The sequence below is a fragment of the Cydia splendana genome, chromosome 4 (genome assembly GCF_910591565.1).
Source record: "Cydia splendana chromosome 4, ilCydSple1.2, whole genome shotgun sequence".
In the NCBI taxonomy this organism is placed as follows: Eukaryota; Metazoa; Arthropoda; class Insecta; order Lepidoptera; family Tortricidae; genus Cydia; species Cydia splendana.
In genome coordinates this window covers 1122439-1140901 of record NC_085963.1, presented here as the reverse complement: position 1 = coordinate 1140901, position 18463 = coordinate 1122439, and the positions used below count along the sequence as shown (strand labels likewise).

At 33.9% G+C, this 18463-nt stretch overlaps 1 protein-coding gene across 4 annotated transcripts in view; it reads left to right on the top strand.

Annotated features, from left to right (window-relative positions):
- Nucleotides 1-18463, top strand: part of LOC134789638 (uncharacterized) — a 275518-nt gene that overhangs the window by 233189 nt on the left and 23866 nt on the right. For all 4 annotated transcript variants that reach the window (XM_063760225.1, XM_063760227.1, XM_063760226.1 and 1 more), the window contains exons 5-6: nt 65-232; nt 7593-7791. In XM_063760225.1, the coding sequence (XP_063616295.1) occupies nt 65-232; nt 7593-7791 (367 nt within the window). The remainder of the gene's footprint in view (nt 1-64; nt 233-7592; nt 7792-18463) is intronic.

The following is an 18463-nucleotide window of genomic DNA, read 5'->3' as shown; positions in this document are numbered from 1 at the left end:
AAGAAAGGGTTGAAGTATACCAAATAATAAAATTGTTGCCATTAATTATTCAATTTGTCCACAGGGAGTAAAAATCAAAATGGACGACGCGGGTAACATACTCATCAGACGCTATTCGAAGAGTAGTGTGTTCGTGAAGAGTACTGCGGCCACCACCAACGAGGAGACTGCCATTGGCCAGGATATAATCAAGCTGCCGGGGTATGCGCTTGAACAGGAGAAGATATTCAAGGTGAGTTAGAAGATGAAAACGACTTTAAACTATAGTTCGAGAGCCTGTTGTGTCCCACTGCTGGGCCAAAGCCTCACCCGCTATTTCCTTTAAACTAGTTTAAACTAGATTATTAATTAGATTGATGTTGTTTCTGCCTTGGCTTGAAAAATTGACAGTGCCGAAACCAAAATTGACCTCGGTAGATTTGAAATGACTGTAGTAGAATGCCCTTATGCCTGTTTTAATGAAATTTAGTTGTAGCATTTCGGAAACAGTAAAATTAGAATAGTAACTTTGCTGTAGTACTTATTTAGGTTAGGTTACACACAACTTATGTAAGTGGTGGTAAAAACCTATATTCGCGTAGTCTAAACACTCTTTTTTGGGCAGCCGTAAAAAATAAGAACACGTATCAGAAATTGAAACACAACCTTATATCCAAAGACTAACAAAAAATATAATTAGAGGACATAATTTTGATCAAATTCCCATTAGTTTTCCATTAGTCACGGGTCTCGCAAGTCGATATTACTGCAGCTGCACCTAATGACTACGATCAGTAGCTCGCTGCGATCGATATTTTCATCTATCGATGCGCCTAATCACATGCCCTACATTTACCATTACCCTTCAACTACCAACAATTTTGAGCAAAGCAAAATTATATAGGCTTAATGACATTCGAAATTTATCTCTATTACTATTAAATGAAGACTTATTTCAAAGTTGAATCGCCGTGATTGTCTATTCTGTACAAATATCGAAGAGGTGTTTACCAGCAATAATTTCCTTTGAGATGGAAGCGTTTATGAAGTAACGTGTCGAAACGATCGATTAACTTCATGGCTGCCTACATAATTTGAACTGCTTATAAGGACGCTTATTTTACATGTTGCCATATTAACATTTCCATATTTATTGTGTGCCCTTACGAATTGGATAAATAAATTCTTCCCACAATTCTTCTTGTTATAATTGTTGGATTGCTTCAACTAACAGTACGGCCTTAATGTCTTTAAGTTTCATAATTTATAAAGACAATAATCACAGAAAAAAATTAAAGAGTCAGAACATTACTCTAATGCGTTGCATTGTGGCCGAGTCATTTGCGGCGCATCACGACCGCCCCACACTGTGTTCGACACGATTCAGAATTTGTTGGCCATGACATTGCTACATAATTTCTTTTTAGTTGATGTTTCTATTGCACAACCTTCAACTCTGATGAGATTAGTAGATTACCATCGTTTTCGTCATGATTTCGTGTTATATGCCTGTACGGATTTATCGGGATAAATGATTTAAAACAATAGTACAATGGGGAAGAGTACCGAGGATTAATTAGTAATTCATACCCCATTAACTCCCCAGATTTACGTAACGTTAGCTCGCGAACAATGCGAAAAGATAGCACCATTAAGTAACGAAAAGAATGGTCATTGCCTCACGTATTTGTCGGCTTCTCATTTTATTTTATTGTGAGTAACGAAAGCGAACGTAAGCAAACAGTTCTATTGTCTGTGGTTTGAGAAAATTGTACTAATCTGTTACATTAGTATAGATTTGTTTGATAACTTTTGACCAGTGTACTATTTCCTGTATGCTTTAGATTATCTGCTAACTAGATATTGTTTACAACTGGTTCAAACTCATTTTCTACGATTACCTAGTTCCATGATATACGTCGGTATATATTATAACTTTCTTCTGTTCAACATTTAGTTGCAATCAAAAGTTGCCATCAAATTAAAAATGAAACAATACTTCACCGTGTTGAAACGCGTCAATCCTGGGAGTTTCCCTGCGAATCTTGTTCCCACACCGAATCGCGCTTGCTAAATTAATAAAACAATGTTATCATAGTTAACTTAGCTTTTTGAAAAATCTTAGTCTTATTTAATTCTATAAACAAGTACATACAGTTCATAAATAAATGCTACGGGAAAATCTTACATATATTGACGTAGCTTCGAAATAAGCAAGGCTAGCTCTATAAGTAGTAGGCGATGATTTCCAAACATTTTTCGTTCCTTTATTTCCGTTACCGTCATAAAAGTCTATGAAACTGATAACGGAATGGAAATAAAAATCTCAGAACACCTTTTTTCTCCTATAAGGATCGAAAGAACTCGTGGTATGATTATGGTTCTGGGAAGAAATAACAAAAATTCCAGATGTAAAAAAAGTTTAATTTATAACTTTAAATAACTGGGCCCACTACATTTCTGTAATTACCTTGTTACTTTTGTTTGATTGATCAAGTTAAATGTAGTAGTGTAAGTATTTATTTTCTAAAACTCGTTCCATTACATTTTTAACCAGTTTTTTTCTAACATTACTATGATTGCTTAGTGATTGCGCAAACTCGATTCATCATAACAGCTCTAAGTAACAAACCAATTAACGAACAGAGTTTCGTAATAAATAACTGAACAAACATTCCAGTTATCATTTCAATACTTAGTTAAGCGTAATGTCCAATGAGTTGTATGAAAAATTCATTGGCTTCTTTATCATCCAATTTCCACATTGATATATTGGTTTCAATCATTCTGTTCACTGGGCTATGCAAGTTCTTTAGATGAATATTGTAGCATCAATTTTGATTGAAATGCAGTTGAGTTCGTAAAAATACATACATTATTTAGTAAAGTTTCGTTAGAATTTACATGTAAACAGAAGGATGTTTAAAATCTCTCTGAAATCCATGCTTTCTTAAGCAATCAGGCCTATTCAGATTTCGAGATAATCACAAGATCTTAAGACGATTTAGAGATCAACTAGATCTACATTAGATATCGACTAGATGTGACTTGAATATCTAAGTCATAACTTGTCGAAATCGTTCAAGAGGACCTCCAGAATCGCGGAAACGTCAAATTTGACATATCTATCTTACAAATATCTTTAAATTATCCGTATCGTAACTTGTTGTTGAAGTCTAGTAGAAATCTAATTCATTTTCCGAATCGAGCCGAATTATCATTGTTACTAATTCATAACTGTACTTAATAAAAAAAACTCATGTTTTGTGGAGTTTTCACAACAATGACTACAATGCCTTTTACGAACGCCAATCTTATAAAATCTATAGAAAGAGCGGTGTCTCCCAACACAGGCTATTGTTTGCTTACAAGACTGCTCCATCCCTTAGAGCATTTTATCATATATTTTATAAAATAAAGTAGGTATTTTTTACTAACTCGGTAACTCGGGGTTTGCCAGAGAGCTATGGAGCGCAGCATATTAGGTGTAAAATTAAGGGATCGAGTCCGAAACACCACGCTGCGCTCTAAAACTCGAATAATAGACGTAGCTCGGAAAGCGGCTAAGTTAAAATGGGACTGGGCTGGTCATGTCTGCCGAATGCCGGATGACTTGTGGGCCAAGGTAAAGAATGGGAGCCCCACGAGTCTAACCGGGGAGCCGGCAGGCCTCGTCGGCGATGGCGGGATAACTTGGACTCCTTCTTGAGAGGCTGGCCAGATATAGCACTAAATATAGACGAGTGGAGGAAGAGGGGGGAGGCCTTTGCCCAGCAGTGAGACACTGGGCTCTGAATAATAATAATAGGTATTTTTTATTTGTATTGGCAGTATCAACTGTCAAACCCAAACTCAGCTTCCTACCATTCTCAGAAACGAAAATACTTGAATTCTGTAAGGAATGCTCCAAAACAATATAAACAACATCACTTCCTCAATTCCACATTACACATAGTGCACCGAGTACACCGTGCGTCGGCATCTCTTAGAGATGACCGGCGATTAGATGCAAGTGACGTTAAAGTGCACCAGTTGTGTAACGGCTTTATAAAGGCTCATTCAATTTTGATGCAGCTGACTAGGCGGTTTTTGGTTTAAAGTTGGACTTTGGTTTGGATGGTTCTTTGTAATCAAAATATCTATTAAAGAAATGTCATAAAAGGCCTACAGTGACAATAAAATAAATAAAGTAAAGGATGGTGGAGCCTATATTCTGGCATATTAATTACCTATGTAAAATTTGACCTATACAATGGTTTTATTAGTCGTCATTCTCAAGAAACAAAAATTTTACCAAGTCTGTGTTTTAAAATATTTATATTAAAAAAATCGGGCAAGTGCGAGTCGGACTCGCGCACGAAGGGTTCCGTACCATATAAAAAAAACAAAAAAAAGGCAAAAAAAAAACGGTCACCCATCCAAGTACTGACCACTCCCGACGTTGCTTAACTTTGGTCAAAAATCACGTTTGTTGTATGGGAGCCCCATTTAAATCTTTATTTTATTCTGTTTTTAGTATTTGTTGTTATAGCGGCAACAGAAATACATCATCTGTGAAAATTTCAACTGTCTAGCTATCACGGTTCGTGAGATACAGCCTGGTGACAGACGGACGGATGGACGGACGGACGGACGGACGGACGGACGGACAGCCAAGTCTTAGTAATAGGGTCCCGTTTTACCCTTTGGGTACGGAACCCTAAAAAACAGACTGTAGCATAAAGCATTTTCTGTCAGAATCAGAAATGAGGAAGACGATTAGAATCTAAGAAATCCTTATATGAACCATATTTTAATACCTTTGTATTTTGTTAAGTTCAACATAGTATCGTTTTCTTAAAACATATTCAGTGTTAAAAGGCAGTTTAATATGTGACGTCCCACGGTCAAAGGTACCTTATGGCGGGTATGGAGTTATGCATACCCCAGTAATCTACAATAAATAAGCTATCGATAACACAAAAGATCAACCTTCTAGGTTGCGTAGTTACAGAGATATGATTTTTTGAAAATAATGTTGTGAAATGAGCAACTTTACGATAGAGAAGTTTTAAGTTTAGCCGCCTAAAAAACTATGTTCCTGAAGTAAGTTACATAGTTGACTACAAATAATAATGCCTTATATATCTGAGATTAAAAAAATATTGCGACTTGTTCTGTAATGCAAATAGAAACTTTTGATATCGACTGATTTATGTGTATACTAACCAATCTCTTGAAAATAAAGTTTTATTTCATTTTCACGATTGATTGCAATGAGCTCTCAAGATTTAAATTTTATCTATTAGAAAACGACACTGACAGACAGTTTAAGCAAAAAACAATACCGATTTAGAGGTGAAAATGTATTTTCTGACTTTTTCATATAAAATCACAAAATTGAATATTTTTACTTTTAATGTGACACACAATCAATTTTTCTGAGCACATATGAAAGAAATTCTGTCATTCAAATGAAATAAATCCTAAAACCCCAACTAAATACTATATTTAACCCCTTATGCCACTTTAAACTTACATAACAATAACAGTATTTGCTCCATACATTTACGAAAAGGTACCTTATGGAAATAAATCTAATAATACATCACTACAAAATATCAATCATATTATAGTTTATCTTTTATGAATAGAAAATATTAATTTACATTAAACTGCCCCCAATTTAATTAGTTCTTCGTCATAATAATCTTAAAAAAGACCAATAATTTGTATGTAATGAAAAGGTACCTTGTGGTCAAGTTACATGATGAGGCATGATGATGATGGAACAGTTAGGATAAACTAATAATATTTTGGGGTTAAGATGGTATAAATCGTCTATTTCTTATCAATAATATATTTCGGTTGCTATTGAAGATAAGCGGCATTGAGGTTCAATGACCTCAGATATTCCATAAGGTAATGCGTCGGGTATTGGCATTTTTCAGCAAACCAATGGCTGATTTACTGCATGCGACCAAACCAAATGAAGATTATTCTAGTTAAGAAAGACTTGACGAGAGTAACTTTGGTATAATAGCAGTCTACTTGGATTTGTGATGTCGGTCTATGTACGGTTATAATATTTGCGAGGCGCCCCAACCAGAACTGAAATTATCAAATTAGTTTTGCAGAATGCTAATACAGTTCTCTACCAAACTTCTTTTCCCGTATTGACTAGTTTTTTTGGGAATTTTCAATCTTTTTTCCATAAGGTACCTTTTCTACTAAACTCTGAGACGACATTACTAGGCTTATAACTAACTTATAACAAAAATAAAAACAGATAAACAAACGTTAGGCATTAAGGTTTCAGATCACACAATAAAAAAAAATTGAGCATTTTTTCACCTCTTTACAAAACATTTAATATCTCCGAAACTAGAAACCCTCATAAGGTACCTTTTCCCGTGGAACGTCACATATACAATCTGTTTGCAAACGAGATACTTTGTGTCTTCATAAAGAAGATATACAATTTACACACATGTCTACACCGCGCTGCTAAATTAGCATATTTTTGCATTCATTATATTCAGGTGCTTTATCTTGTTTAACTTCATTAAACCGTATCATTTCATATCATTCATCATCATAATACTTTTTATAATCGTTAACAGGTATATTGGGAGTTATAAGTGTTAATAAACATATTATAAAAGCACTTTCAGCGTCACAGTTTGATGTATTTTTGTCGTTAACTATCAGTCTATCAAGAATAGAAAGAAAATAGCGAAACAACATTTCTCTAAATCGAAATGACTATTTTCTATCCCACATATGATTAAATTATTTAAATTACACTAGCAGCCGAAAGATAATGCGTGTATATCACTGCACTTGATTTTTTTACGGATAATATTAATTTTGTTAGTTTTAAAACAGTCTAATTTTGTTAAATTTTCTCTCTCCTCTGCTTTTGTCTCTTTCCAAAACACAAAATATTGGAAACACATTTCAATAACGCGATAATTAATACTGAACCCAATGTCTTTATCCAAGTTCATATTAAAGAGACGAAACAGCTGCTGACGTTTTTATCGATTGTATTTTCATTATCGTCTGATGTCTTGTTATGTAATATTAGCTCGATAAAATCTTCGAACAATTGACTCTTCTACAATGAAACCGTTTTGATCAATGTGTATGTTTAATTGAGATAAAAAGTACCACGCGGGTTTTTTGGTAGTACGCTTTTAATAATTCGATCTTTATCTTAGATTAGTAACACTTTCGTATTACGAAATTCATTTAATATATTTTTAGATGATTAATTTTAAAGACGGTACAGCTTTTTATAAAAATAAATTACACGATCGTAGACTCTTTGTATTAAGTTTTGTTAAAGCACTTTTAGAGACCTTCTTTTCTTGACCGTTTTCAAATTGATTTACAAAAGCGTTTGTTCCGTACAGGTTTGAAAGAAATAACTCAACATTCTTGCCAATTCCATAGATTTCGTTCCACTGTATGTAAGAGTATGAATTCCAATTCCTTAGAACTTCTCAAATCGTCAATTGTCAAAATGTGACGGTTAACTTAATTATAGAGTAACAATAAACATGTCTCCTGTTAATGAAGTAAGTACTTGTTAAATTGCCATAAATTACTACAACTTTCCTTTTTTCCAGCTATTCGACATGAAGAGATTCCAATCGAACGTGAATCGGGAGCTGCGTCGCTCCTATCCGGACCGTCGACGGCTTGAAACACAGTGTCTCAGCGCCATCGGCTTCGTCAAGTCTGAGAGCGACTTACTGGAGTGCCCTATCTGGGTGCTTATCATCAATGTCGTGGCTATGGATATGCTGAAATCTAAGCTGCCACCAGGTTAGTAGATAAAGTGAGAGAAAAGAGTAGACATATTGACAGTAAGACAGAAATCATCAAAACAATTGACAACTTGAAATATAGTGCCTCCATCGGCTTCAGAAAGTCTGAAAGCGACTTACTGGAGTACCCTATTTGAAATCTCAATTTTGTGGCTATAGATAAGTTGAAATCTAAGCTGACACTAAGTAAACAAGGAGATATGCAGACAGAGGGAGACAATAAGTAGCTCGTATCCGACGAAAGCTTGAAAGACAGTGCCTTAGGCTTTGGCAAGTATAAGAAGGAATTCCTGGAGTGCCATGTTTGAATTCTCATCATAATTATTGTCTCTATAGATATGCCAATAATATATGTATGTCCACAAATACAATTTACTAATAAATCGCCAACGAAACCGAAATCGTAGGAAATAACGTCATCCATCAAAAACTAACTTTTATTTTTACTTAGAGTTGTACTGTAAAAGCACGAGTTAGGACGAAGCCTGCATTTAAATTAATGTTCATATTAACAAAGGGATATATGACAATACTTCTGACCTTTCAAATAACACTTGCACAAATTATTCACGAACATTAACAGATAATATCAACACAACAAGATTAGAATGTTAAATTGAATATTTATATCTTATTATAAATCTACACACATTCTCATATTTCAACAAACAACATACACGCTCAGAAATGGAAATTATTCGCGAATTGTAGATAGTATCAGCGTACGGCCGGCAGCATAAGTCATACAACTTTATATCAACGTAATACGGTGACAATATGATACATTCGTTGCTGATTGTATAGGAATTGACAAGTAGGTCCGGTTGTCGCAGCCTTTGTGTACCAAGGCCGTTTGGCTTTCTATATCGCTTAGTAAGATCAAAGAGTAGTATTAATCAAGAGTGTTAACCTATACCACCCTATACAAAGCAGTATGCTTTGCCATTGTTCTAGGTGGCGCTAGTTAGTTTTTTTTTAATATTACATCGGTGGCAAACAAGCATACGGCCCGCCTGATGGTAAGCAGTCACCATGATGGCGTGATGGCAGTTTTTTTTGTATTTTAGCTTTGAGCGTATGAAAATTGTCATCTTACTGATATTTATAATTCTAAAACTTATAATTGGATATACCTATAAACCGCTGTCACTGTCACAGACATAAAAGTACAATAAATACCAAACAAAATCATCTTTTTTCGAATTTAATGCCGCCAACTACTTTTAACATTTGTCACGTTCAAAGACTGTTCACTAGAATACGTCATTAAATAAAAATATGCTAAAATGCTTTTATTAACATTTTATTATACTTTCTTGCCTATGACATGACAGAAAAGTCATATTTAAGGTGAAAGTTTTCATACATAAAAAGCTAGAATGCAATAATAATAAATAGCGCCACCTACAACTAGGCACACGATGTTGCATGGACGTTATCAGTCTTATATATTTACTGAGCTTTGGTACGACTAAGTCTCTTTGACCGATACAGCTGCAGTGTAGTGTTACTATGTAATAATATATCTAACTTAAAGTAGGCCTTATTTAATTGCAATAAGGTTGACATACGATCAGTAAACTGTGTCAACAATTGAACCTTGTCGTATTTTTCATTGAATGTAATTAAAACCAGTTTGACTTACCATTAAATTTGTTGGTTTGGCAAATTACAATATATTCAAAGAAGAAAATTTAATGTTCGCAATAGAAAAACGTTTAAAAAAATAGGTACTATCGCTCACACTGTTAACTGTAAGTACTACGGTGGCCCTTATGCCTTTTGCAATAAGACCCACCGATGTACAGTCAGGAGAGTTTTTTTTTGTCATATCAAAGAGAATTTGAAATAGAGAGTTATTTACTGTCATGGTAAATAATGTAGCCACAGTACATTTTCTGCCATCTTTCGACAGACGATTAAAACTGTTAGAACGCCATTTCAATTTCAATGTTTATTTGCAACCAAGTAGGTACAGTTGGCACATGCATCTTAATGCTAGGTAGGCACATACATAACTACTAGGACCCGGATAGGGCTTAGCAAAATAAGGTTTTAATTTTTTCCTAATCTAGATTCAGTACCAATAATTATACATTAATTCATGAGTTGCTGTTTGTACTATTCATTTATCAAAAGCTATTAATGTGTTAAGTATTTCATTATTTAGTTACTTGATGATCAAACATATACAAATTAGTAGGTAATTATTTGACATTACAAAATGCTTGAATCTAGTTTGGTACTTAATTTACTTTGCAATTAAATCCGAATTTAAACCTAAATTATTTTGTCGATAAAACATTATAATATTTTGATTGGAACTTGAAGGTTTTTATTTTAAATTGATGTGAATAATGAGGAACAAGCGACATAATTACCAAGTAACCAAATAACAAGTACAACACAGTATGCGTACCCAAAAACGGATCGAGGACAAAAATTACAGTGCCATAATTTTAGTACTTATAAAAAACATAATTCAATGGTTAGGTAACACCTTCCTAGTTGATCATTAATTTTTATAATAAGATGGTAACGGTAAAAAATTACGTGATTTAAATGTATTTACAAAACAGTTCCGTGAAATAATCGTTAAAAATTCAAATGCTGTAAAGTGTCATTCTATGGAACTTGCTAACTATGTAAACAAAAGCCACTAGTAAATTCTTTGACGATTATTTCACGGAACTGTATATCGATATCATTCAGAGACAATTTCAATATGGCGGTTTGTTTACATAGTTAGCAAGTTCCGCAGAATAACACTTTAACGCTCTATTTTTCGGAATTCAATCCTCCTTAGTGATTCTGATAAGGCACAGTCGAGTTCTCAAACATCTTTACAAGCCAACTTTTCAAAAAATATATTTTCACGCTTCTAAGATACTAGACGGTATTCGCCCTGGCGGTTCAGCGATTGCAACGAATCGCCCTGGCGGTTCAGCGAGGAAACGCCGCCAGCGTAATGGGTACCATGCCACAGGCGGACCTGCTGGAGGGGGTATTCTTTTTATAATTAGGTTTTTATTTTATAGGTAAGTTTCTTTTATTTTAGTAAATATTAATTTTAATTTGTTTGTAGTTTTAGTTTATTTTAATAAGTTATTTTATATTTAATATGTTATATATGTTACATAGATATATTCTTTGAAGTAAAATATCCCAGGTACTGGACTAACGATTACGTTGTGTTAAATATATTTTTGGAACGTTGGATTATAATAAACATGTTTGTGAAGTCGACCGTTCATGAAAATAGTGTTAAAAATATTGAACGACTCCTGAGAGAGTGATAGTTTTAGTATAAAAAATATATAAATTATTAAATAATACACATTGTTCATTAAATTTTATAATGAGAAGGTAACGTAAAGTTACTTGGTTTAAATGTGGTTTAAACAGAGCGTCTCGTTATGTCATTGTCTCACGATCTGGTTTAGTTTGAAACACTTAATATTGTTATAGGTGAACCAGGATCTATTGAGGGTGCGCCATGTTACGGAAATTTGTTGGTACTAATTTCTAGCAATGGCAACAATTTTAATAATAGACAACATCTACCCTCTATGATAGTTGTCAATATTGACAATGTAAACATTGCTTTGTCTAGTTTCGTGTGAATTATTATTAGACTGCAATAATCATGCCGAAAGTTTTAGATTTTACAGAGAAAAAGTTGTAAATAGTGTATATAGTTATTTATTGGAAAAATAACGTGCGGGAGAGAAATTTCTTCCATTAGAAAACATAACGAAATTAGCACCTGAATTGACGGGTAAGTTTCAAACTTATGGACAAATGTCACTATAGTCAGGTCGTCACGATTTGGTTGATGTCTTGTAATAATTTGATTTGTGTATTAGGTGTATCGCATGCATCGGCATCACGGATTGCTAGCGAAGGGCGTAAGGGCGGAATTAAACGACCAAACCTAAAAAAAAAGAAAATAGATTTGGGTGATTTTGATTTATGTGTCATACGTCGTAAAATTCACGAATTTTATAGCGTAAAAAGCGAAGAAATATCCAAACATCAAACTTCGCACTTATTAAAGTTGTCGGAATAAAACAAAAATCATCTGCCAATTTCCATTGTCCCCACTATACAAATTGTTGCTATATAAAATTCAAAACGAGCGCCCTCTTGACAATACTCCCAAAGTTCTGGTTTACCTATAATTGCTGAGATTTGTCTGTTTTATAATTAATGACCGTAAAGATGGAAGAAGAACTACTTATGAGTTAACATTCCACTTTAATTATGAAATCGTGTATAGTGAGAACAATAAAGAGAGTATTGTTGGTTTTTTTTTAAAGATATAGGAAACAATATGTGAATTAATACCTAAACAGCATTTTCATTTTTACTTATTACATTTAAGCATGTTTACATTAATAAATCAACATTTCTACTTTCAAAATAGAATGTGATTTGTAGTTGGGCCATTTTGTTTAAAGTTGTCCCCTAGATACACTTTTTTTTTCAAAATTGGGATTTTTTATGCTATTTCTACTCAGAATCATGAGCTCTTTTGATCCTAATAGGAGAAAAAAAGTGTCCCAAGATTTCCATACATTTTTCGATCTTTCCATTCCGAAACCGCCATACAAAGTCTATGAAAAAATGGTAACGGAATGGGAAAAAACCTTGGGACACTTTTTTTCTCCTATTAGGATAGAAAGAGCTCGTGATTCTGAGTAGAAATAACATAAAAAATCCCAATTTTGAAAAAAAAGTGTAGGGGACAACTTTAAATAAAATGGCCCAGTTAAGTAGGTATACCAACATATTGCTGAAAAAAAAATTGCTGATTTCAGCAAACAATAAACTAAAAAATCACTAAAAGGTATATTTTTAAATGTCTATTAAGTTAGCTCCATAAAATCATATTTGCATAAATCACATTGTATAAAAATATTAATAGCTCACACTTTAATTATACCGACGCAAACGGCTAGAAACAATAAAATTTGTCCAAAATTATTATTAACATACGACGCGCATATGAGTTAATAATTTTGACCAAAAAAAAACTTCCGTGCTAAAAACTAGTCTATTGATCATCATTTCAAGTTCAATGTAAACCGACCAGCCTAGAAATTCACAAAACATTTTGCTTCGAATGTAAACTGGTATCTACTATACATAGATTGACCTCGAAATATATTAACTACCGGGTATATATAACCAACCCAAATTTTTTGAGGAATATATCGGTCATATTGAGCAACTTTTACTGTGACACCAACCCCAAAAGCAGAACAAATATTGGCTCTACTCTATCATATAAAACATCGAAGTCTGATCAGAAAACAATTTTTTTCGCGTTTTCGGGGTTGGTCCCACAGTAAAAGTTGCTTAGTATGAAGGTATGACCTATATTATATTCACCTCGCAAAATATAGTTAAGGGTTGTATGACACATTGTATACTTAACCAATAGCCAGGCCTATACTGGTTTATTCATGGCAAAATAGTCGACATAGCCTATGAATAATACTACAGTGTTAAAGTTCACGATAATCGACAGATACAAAGGAGCGTTAAAATATTAGCAAACCATTAAAACATTGTGTTTTTGCAAAGTATAGCTAACAAATGGATAACGAATCTACGAGTTCACGATTTACAAATCAATAACGTAAAAAATAAGTATTTGGGTAAACAAAAACACATTTTAACCTCTTGGATTTAATGGCATGTAATATTAATTTAATATTTGATCAAAATATAAAAAATATAATAGGCATGTAAAATATAGGTAAGTTAGGTTTAGATAGGTACTAGGTAGACAGCAAGCTACCTGTAGGTAGGTACAGGTACAGTGGAGTCCTACTCTTAATACCTACATAATATTGGTGATAAGATAATTAAATCACAAAGAAGTTTTATGCAAAGCAACTGTTACGCTTTTTGCTCCAAATTATATAAATCACTAAGTAATTAGGTACAAACTAGACCTGGCCGTTTTTTAAAACCAACACAAGTTAGCAAAATAATAATTAAAAATCTGCATTAATAACAAGTTTAAAACATGATAAAAACTACTAGGAAATGTGTCTCGTTTTTGCTAATATACTATAGTTACTAGAGCGCCACACGTAATAGGGTCCAAAATTTAATGAACATGTGTGTGTTTTGGGTGCTTCCGCATTACCGAATGTGTAATAGGTTTTTTATTGACCTTACGTCTATTAACTTCACTTATAAATTTGATAAGAAACTATGATTGATGAACTACGGCGAAAAATGTGATCCTACCATATTGATTAAACATAATCATTTTGTATTTTATTCTCTATTTTTTCTTTATAAAAGTTAATAGTAGATTGTTAACCAAGGGTTGAAAGGCATCCATTTCTGTCGAGGTAGTTTGGCGCTCGAACGCAGTGAGAGCGCCAATAGTCCGAGACGGAAATGGTGCCTTTCACCCGAGTTAAACACTCTACTTTTCATATCGAATGCGAGGAAACCAAACAAGACAAGGCAATTTCGCAAAATCAGTAATTGAAGTACTTACCCAATAGACCTACAGCCATGATTTTTTTCCTCAGGACTTACTTGCAATCGGAGACTTTAAGTACATGTGTGAAGATTAATACCCCTAGCGAAAATAATTTAGATTGCAATATTTACGAAAACACACATTTTTTAACAACCTGCAGTCATTTTAAAATGATTTGTTCATTATAGTATGAAAATAAGGGGGATTGCCTCTTACTTTTTAATTTTATACTTTTTCGTTCTAAAAGCCGCAACAGACTACCGGACCGCACCGCGACCTTGGTGCGCCGCACCACGTAATAACATAATAAAAGTATTTTAAATATTAAATAACAATTTAATTAATAATATAATACATTTTTATTTTGTATTTTATTTAATTTTCATGAATATAGTGCTAAATAACTTTAAAAACCAATTTAATATCGTACAAACGTTTAACTGTGGCTGTATAAGATTCTGCCTTTGCTCATTTACGCAAGTGTAAGGTTTAAAAAAATATTTTTGGTGTATTCCTTTTGGTCCCCGCCTTATGAAATCGAGTAAATAGAATTCAACGAAAGAAATCAAGAATAATTTGTTTTTAACAATTTACTTACTTACATCATTTTTTATAAAAAAAGGATCAACGTGGGATTAGTAAAATTAAACAATTACCAATTGTTCCAGGCGAGGAAATAAAGACACTATTTTTCCATTTTGTTTCCGCCCAGTTGTTTGTGGGACGGGGACGCAGAGGAGTACACCACTTTTCTGCGCTAGAGCATAAACGTATCACTTTCTGCGCACCTTTTAGAACAAAAACGACCCACTTTCAGAGCATGAGATATGAAAAAATACTTACCCTTTACCTTTTAAATACATATTACGCAATAGTTGACGGGCTTATATCTATTAAGCTACACAGCCACAATTTAAAGTTTGTCGTAGTGTTTATTCAAGTAGCATTTTTTTTTCGCGAAAACTGATTTTACTTTGATTAAATTGTCGTCATTATAAAATCTAAGTTTCCATTTAAACAGAACTGTAACTTTTTAAACTAAATCTAGACCAAGTTAAAAACTACAACAATTTGTTGTCTGTCCCATTGTCATAAAACAAAAAAGTTCAAAACATTGTTCGCGACAAAGTAAAGAAATGAATCGGGAGAAATATCACAAGACCGGTGTGAGTTGGCATAAAAGGCACAATAAATGTCATAGCAAATAAACTACGCAATGTAATCAGGGACAGTGACATACTGCCCGTGGCAATGTAACTATTAAAACAGGAATAGGTCCTGGCTCTGAAAATTAAAACGGACTATTAAGTTGATGACTACTTTCTCGTACGAGACCAGAATAAGTAAATCTTAAACTTAAATTTTTTTTAACCAAAAAAACTATGATATTCTCTCTTTCCAATTCAGAGACTAAATTTTGGAGAGTAAGTTATCGCGAAAGATACAACACGCAATGAATACAGCTAAATCAATAAAAACCTTATAACTATCGTGTTTTTCTAATTCAAAATCGATTAAGTACAAGCATGATAGTTGCCTAGTAACCAAATTAATAGTGCATTCTTATCCGTAATTGGATCATAGTAACAAAACTTTAGTAGGTATAAAAAATACATTTGTGGATAATTACTACGTCGGCGGCCATTAAAGTTAATAATCAGAAGTAAATGTTAAAAGGTTATCTCGTACAGAAACAGAGCTTAAAGTTATGCCATTGATAAAAAAAACTAATTCATCGTAATCAAGATGTCTATTCTAAATTTCGCTATTGTCTTAACCATGGATACTTTTACTTTTAAACAAATGTCTCTATCCGACGAGTATGTTCTTACGTGTGTGTACCTATACAAACGATCAATCGTGTCTGTATTGTACAAATATTACAAGGACTCAATCAAACGTCACGAGTCATCACCTATCCAATTAACATTGAATGGAATTGAACGAACCCAATTCGAAAAAGACGTATCCACTTAAAGAAACCTACAATACATACGACGATTTGTAAGTTCCCGGCGCCAACGCCGAATATACCAACAATGATACAGTTACCTTGTCTCAAACCTACAACGATATAACAATAAGCCGACCTCCACACCTTATCGTTGAAATTAACGAATACATAATTATGAATACATTCTCACGCAAAACTGGCACTGCACCGATCTGGACCTTGACTTTATTTAACTTGAATTAACAAAAAAAAGTGCAAAAACTTAACTAGGCTGTAGGTACCTAATTAAAAATCAACTGTCCTGATCAACATTTTTAAGAATCCATCTTTGATGTGTTTATATTAATAATGGCTAAAACTAAACATGGAAAGAAAAGTTTTCCAAACGACTTATTTAATTTTTGCAATTTTATAGATGAAGTCAGGTATCCTTGAGCTTTAATGATGATATTCGCTTTAGTAACCTAGTAATTTTAGTATTCACTTAAAAAATAGTTAATTAGACGCCTGGTTAAACATGTTAACATCGTCTATAAATAGGACCTCTTCCGATCAAGTCAGTTGTAAAGACACAAATATATGACGGCCTTAAGAAGAATCATCAACTGGTTTCCAATAATAGTCTCGTCGAATAAAAGTGAACTGGTTTTTAAAAAGGCAAGGCTGTGAGTTGGACGCACTATAATTGCCCACAAGTCTTCCGGAATTGGTCAACAGCTGATAAATGCAGATGCTCAATATCAATATACAAATTTAAATATGCCACAGGAGGCTTTCAGAATCCGGAAGCTATTTCTACATGCTGCAGCTGTGGTTATATTTAGGACGTGCAATTTTATAACAAATTACGGATCTGATTTAGTTCTCAGGGCACGCAACCGCATCAAATATGCAGAGGCTCACTCAGTAGTCTTTATTGTGCAACAATGCAATCTTCCTTCGATCTATGTTGTATTGTACCTCATTTCACTCTTGACCATTTCCAACCATCCATATTGCCAACTTAACAACTATCAACATTGGTTTTGCCGGTATCTATGGGAAAGAAACCGCACAAGATTCCCGTGATTCCGGATAAGATAGGTTCCTAGATTTCCTAGTGGTTTCGCGGTCTGATGCCGTTTATCGGGTTGGGGAACTCAAATAAATCTAGCTGCCGATGTTTTCTGTTGTAAGTCGTGACACAGCCGTGTGGATGCCGTTTTTGTAGATATTAAATCCTAAATGGTGGTGTCATCGAACTCGCCTGATGCTACTGTTTCCCAATCGATAGTTTGAGGCGTGATATCGATGCAACTGGCCTTATCGATCGACTGCTAAGTGCGTGTAATCGATAGGCCACGCTAATGCTTCTCACATTAAGAGAGATCATCACGATATCATCTTTGTCTAATAAGATCATTTAGGGCGGTGGGACCTTCAGTCTATCACTATCGGTTCTTTTGGTGTTAGTAACGTGCCTAATATTAAATGATACTGATCTATATATAGATTAAATAAGATTTGCAATTAGTCCGGGATTGATTTTCAATGCCACACCACGTGTAAGGTTAAGGCTGCATTTTTTTAGTAGGCCATCTTAGTTTTGAAAAATTGTCTATCCATCTGCAATCTTGAGATTGCAAGTCTATGCCTTAGAGCCTTACTATCATGCTCGTTTGCTTACTTACCGTAAAAACTACAGCTTTCAACACTTCTTCATACACACTCCGACAAATTTCGATTTCATCATGAAGGTCGTCGTATTCGTGACTTAGTATGGCATAACTAGATCACCGGCTCGGAATGGCACCGTTCGGCGATACCCATTACTGCAGAATTCACTTCGGGAGAACGATTCTGTTTTAGCGACTTGAAAAGGTTTATGTTATTATGATACGAGTGATGACAATCTTAATACAAATCGACCTAGTCCCACAGTAAGCTCTATAATGCTTGTGTTGTGGGTAGTAAACGACCATAAATGTAATACATAAGTAAATACTTAAAAACAAAAAAAAAGATCCATAACTCAGAAACAAATATTTGTGACTAACACACAAATAAATACTCTTCCTAGGCAGGGTCACTACCGACTAGGCTAGGAGGACTTTTCCTCAGAATTCTTATCATAAGGCATTTATATCACAATTTATGGGCGCGCGTGAGATGCTTGATGATACGACTGAAGGTCGTATCAAAATAAGAAGAAAACTAAATAAAATTATA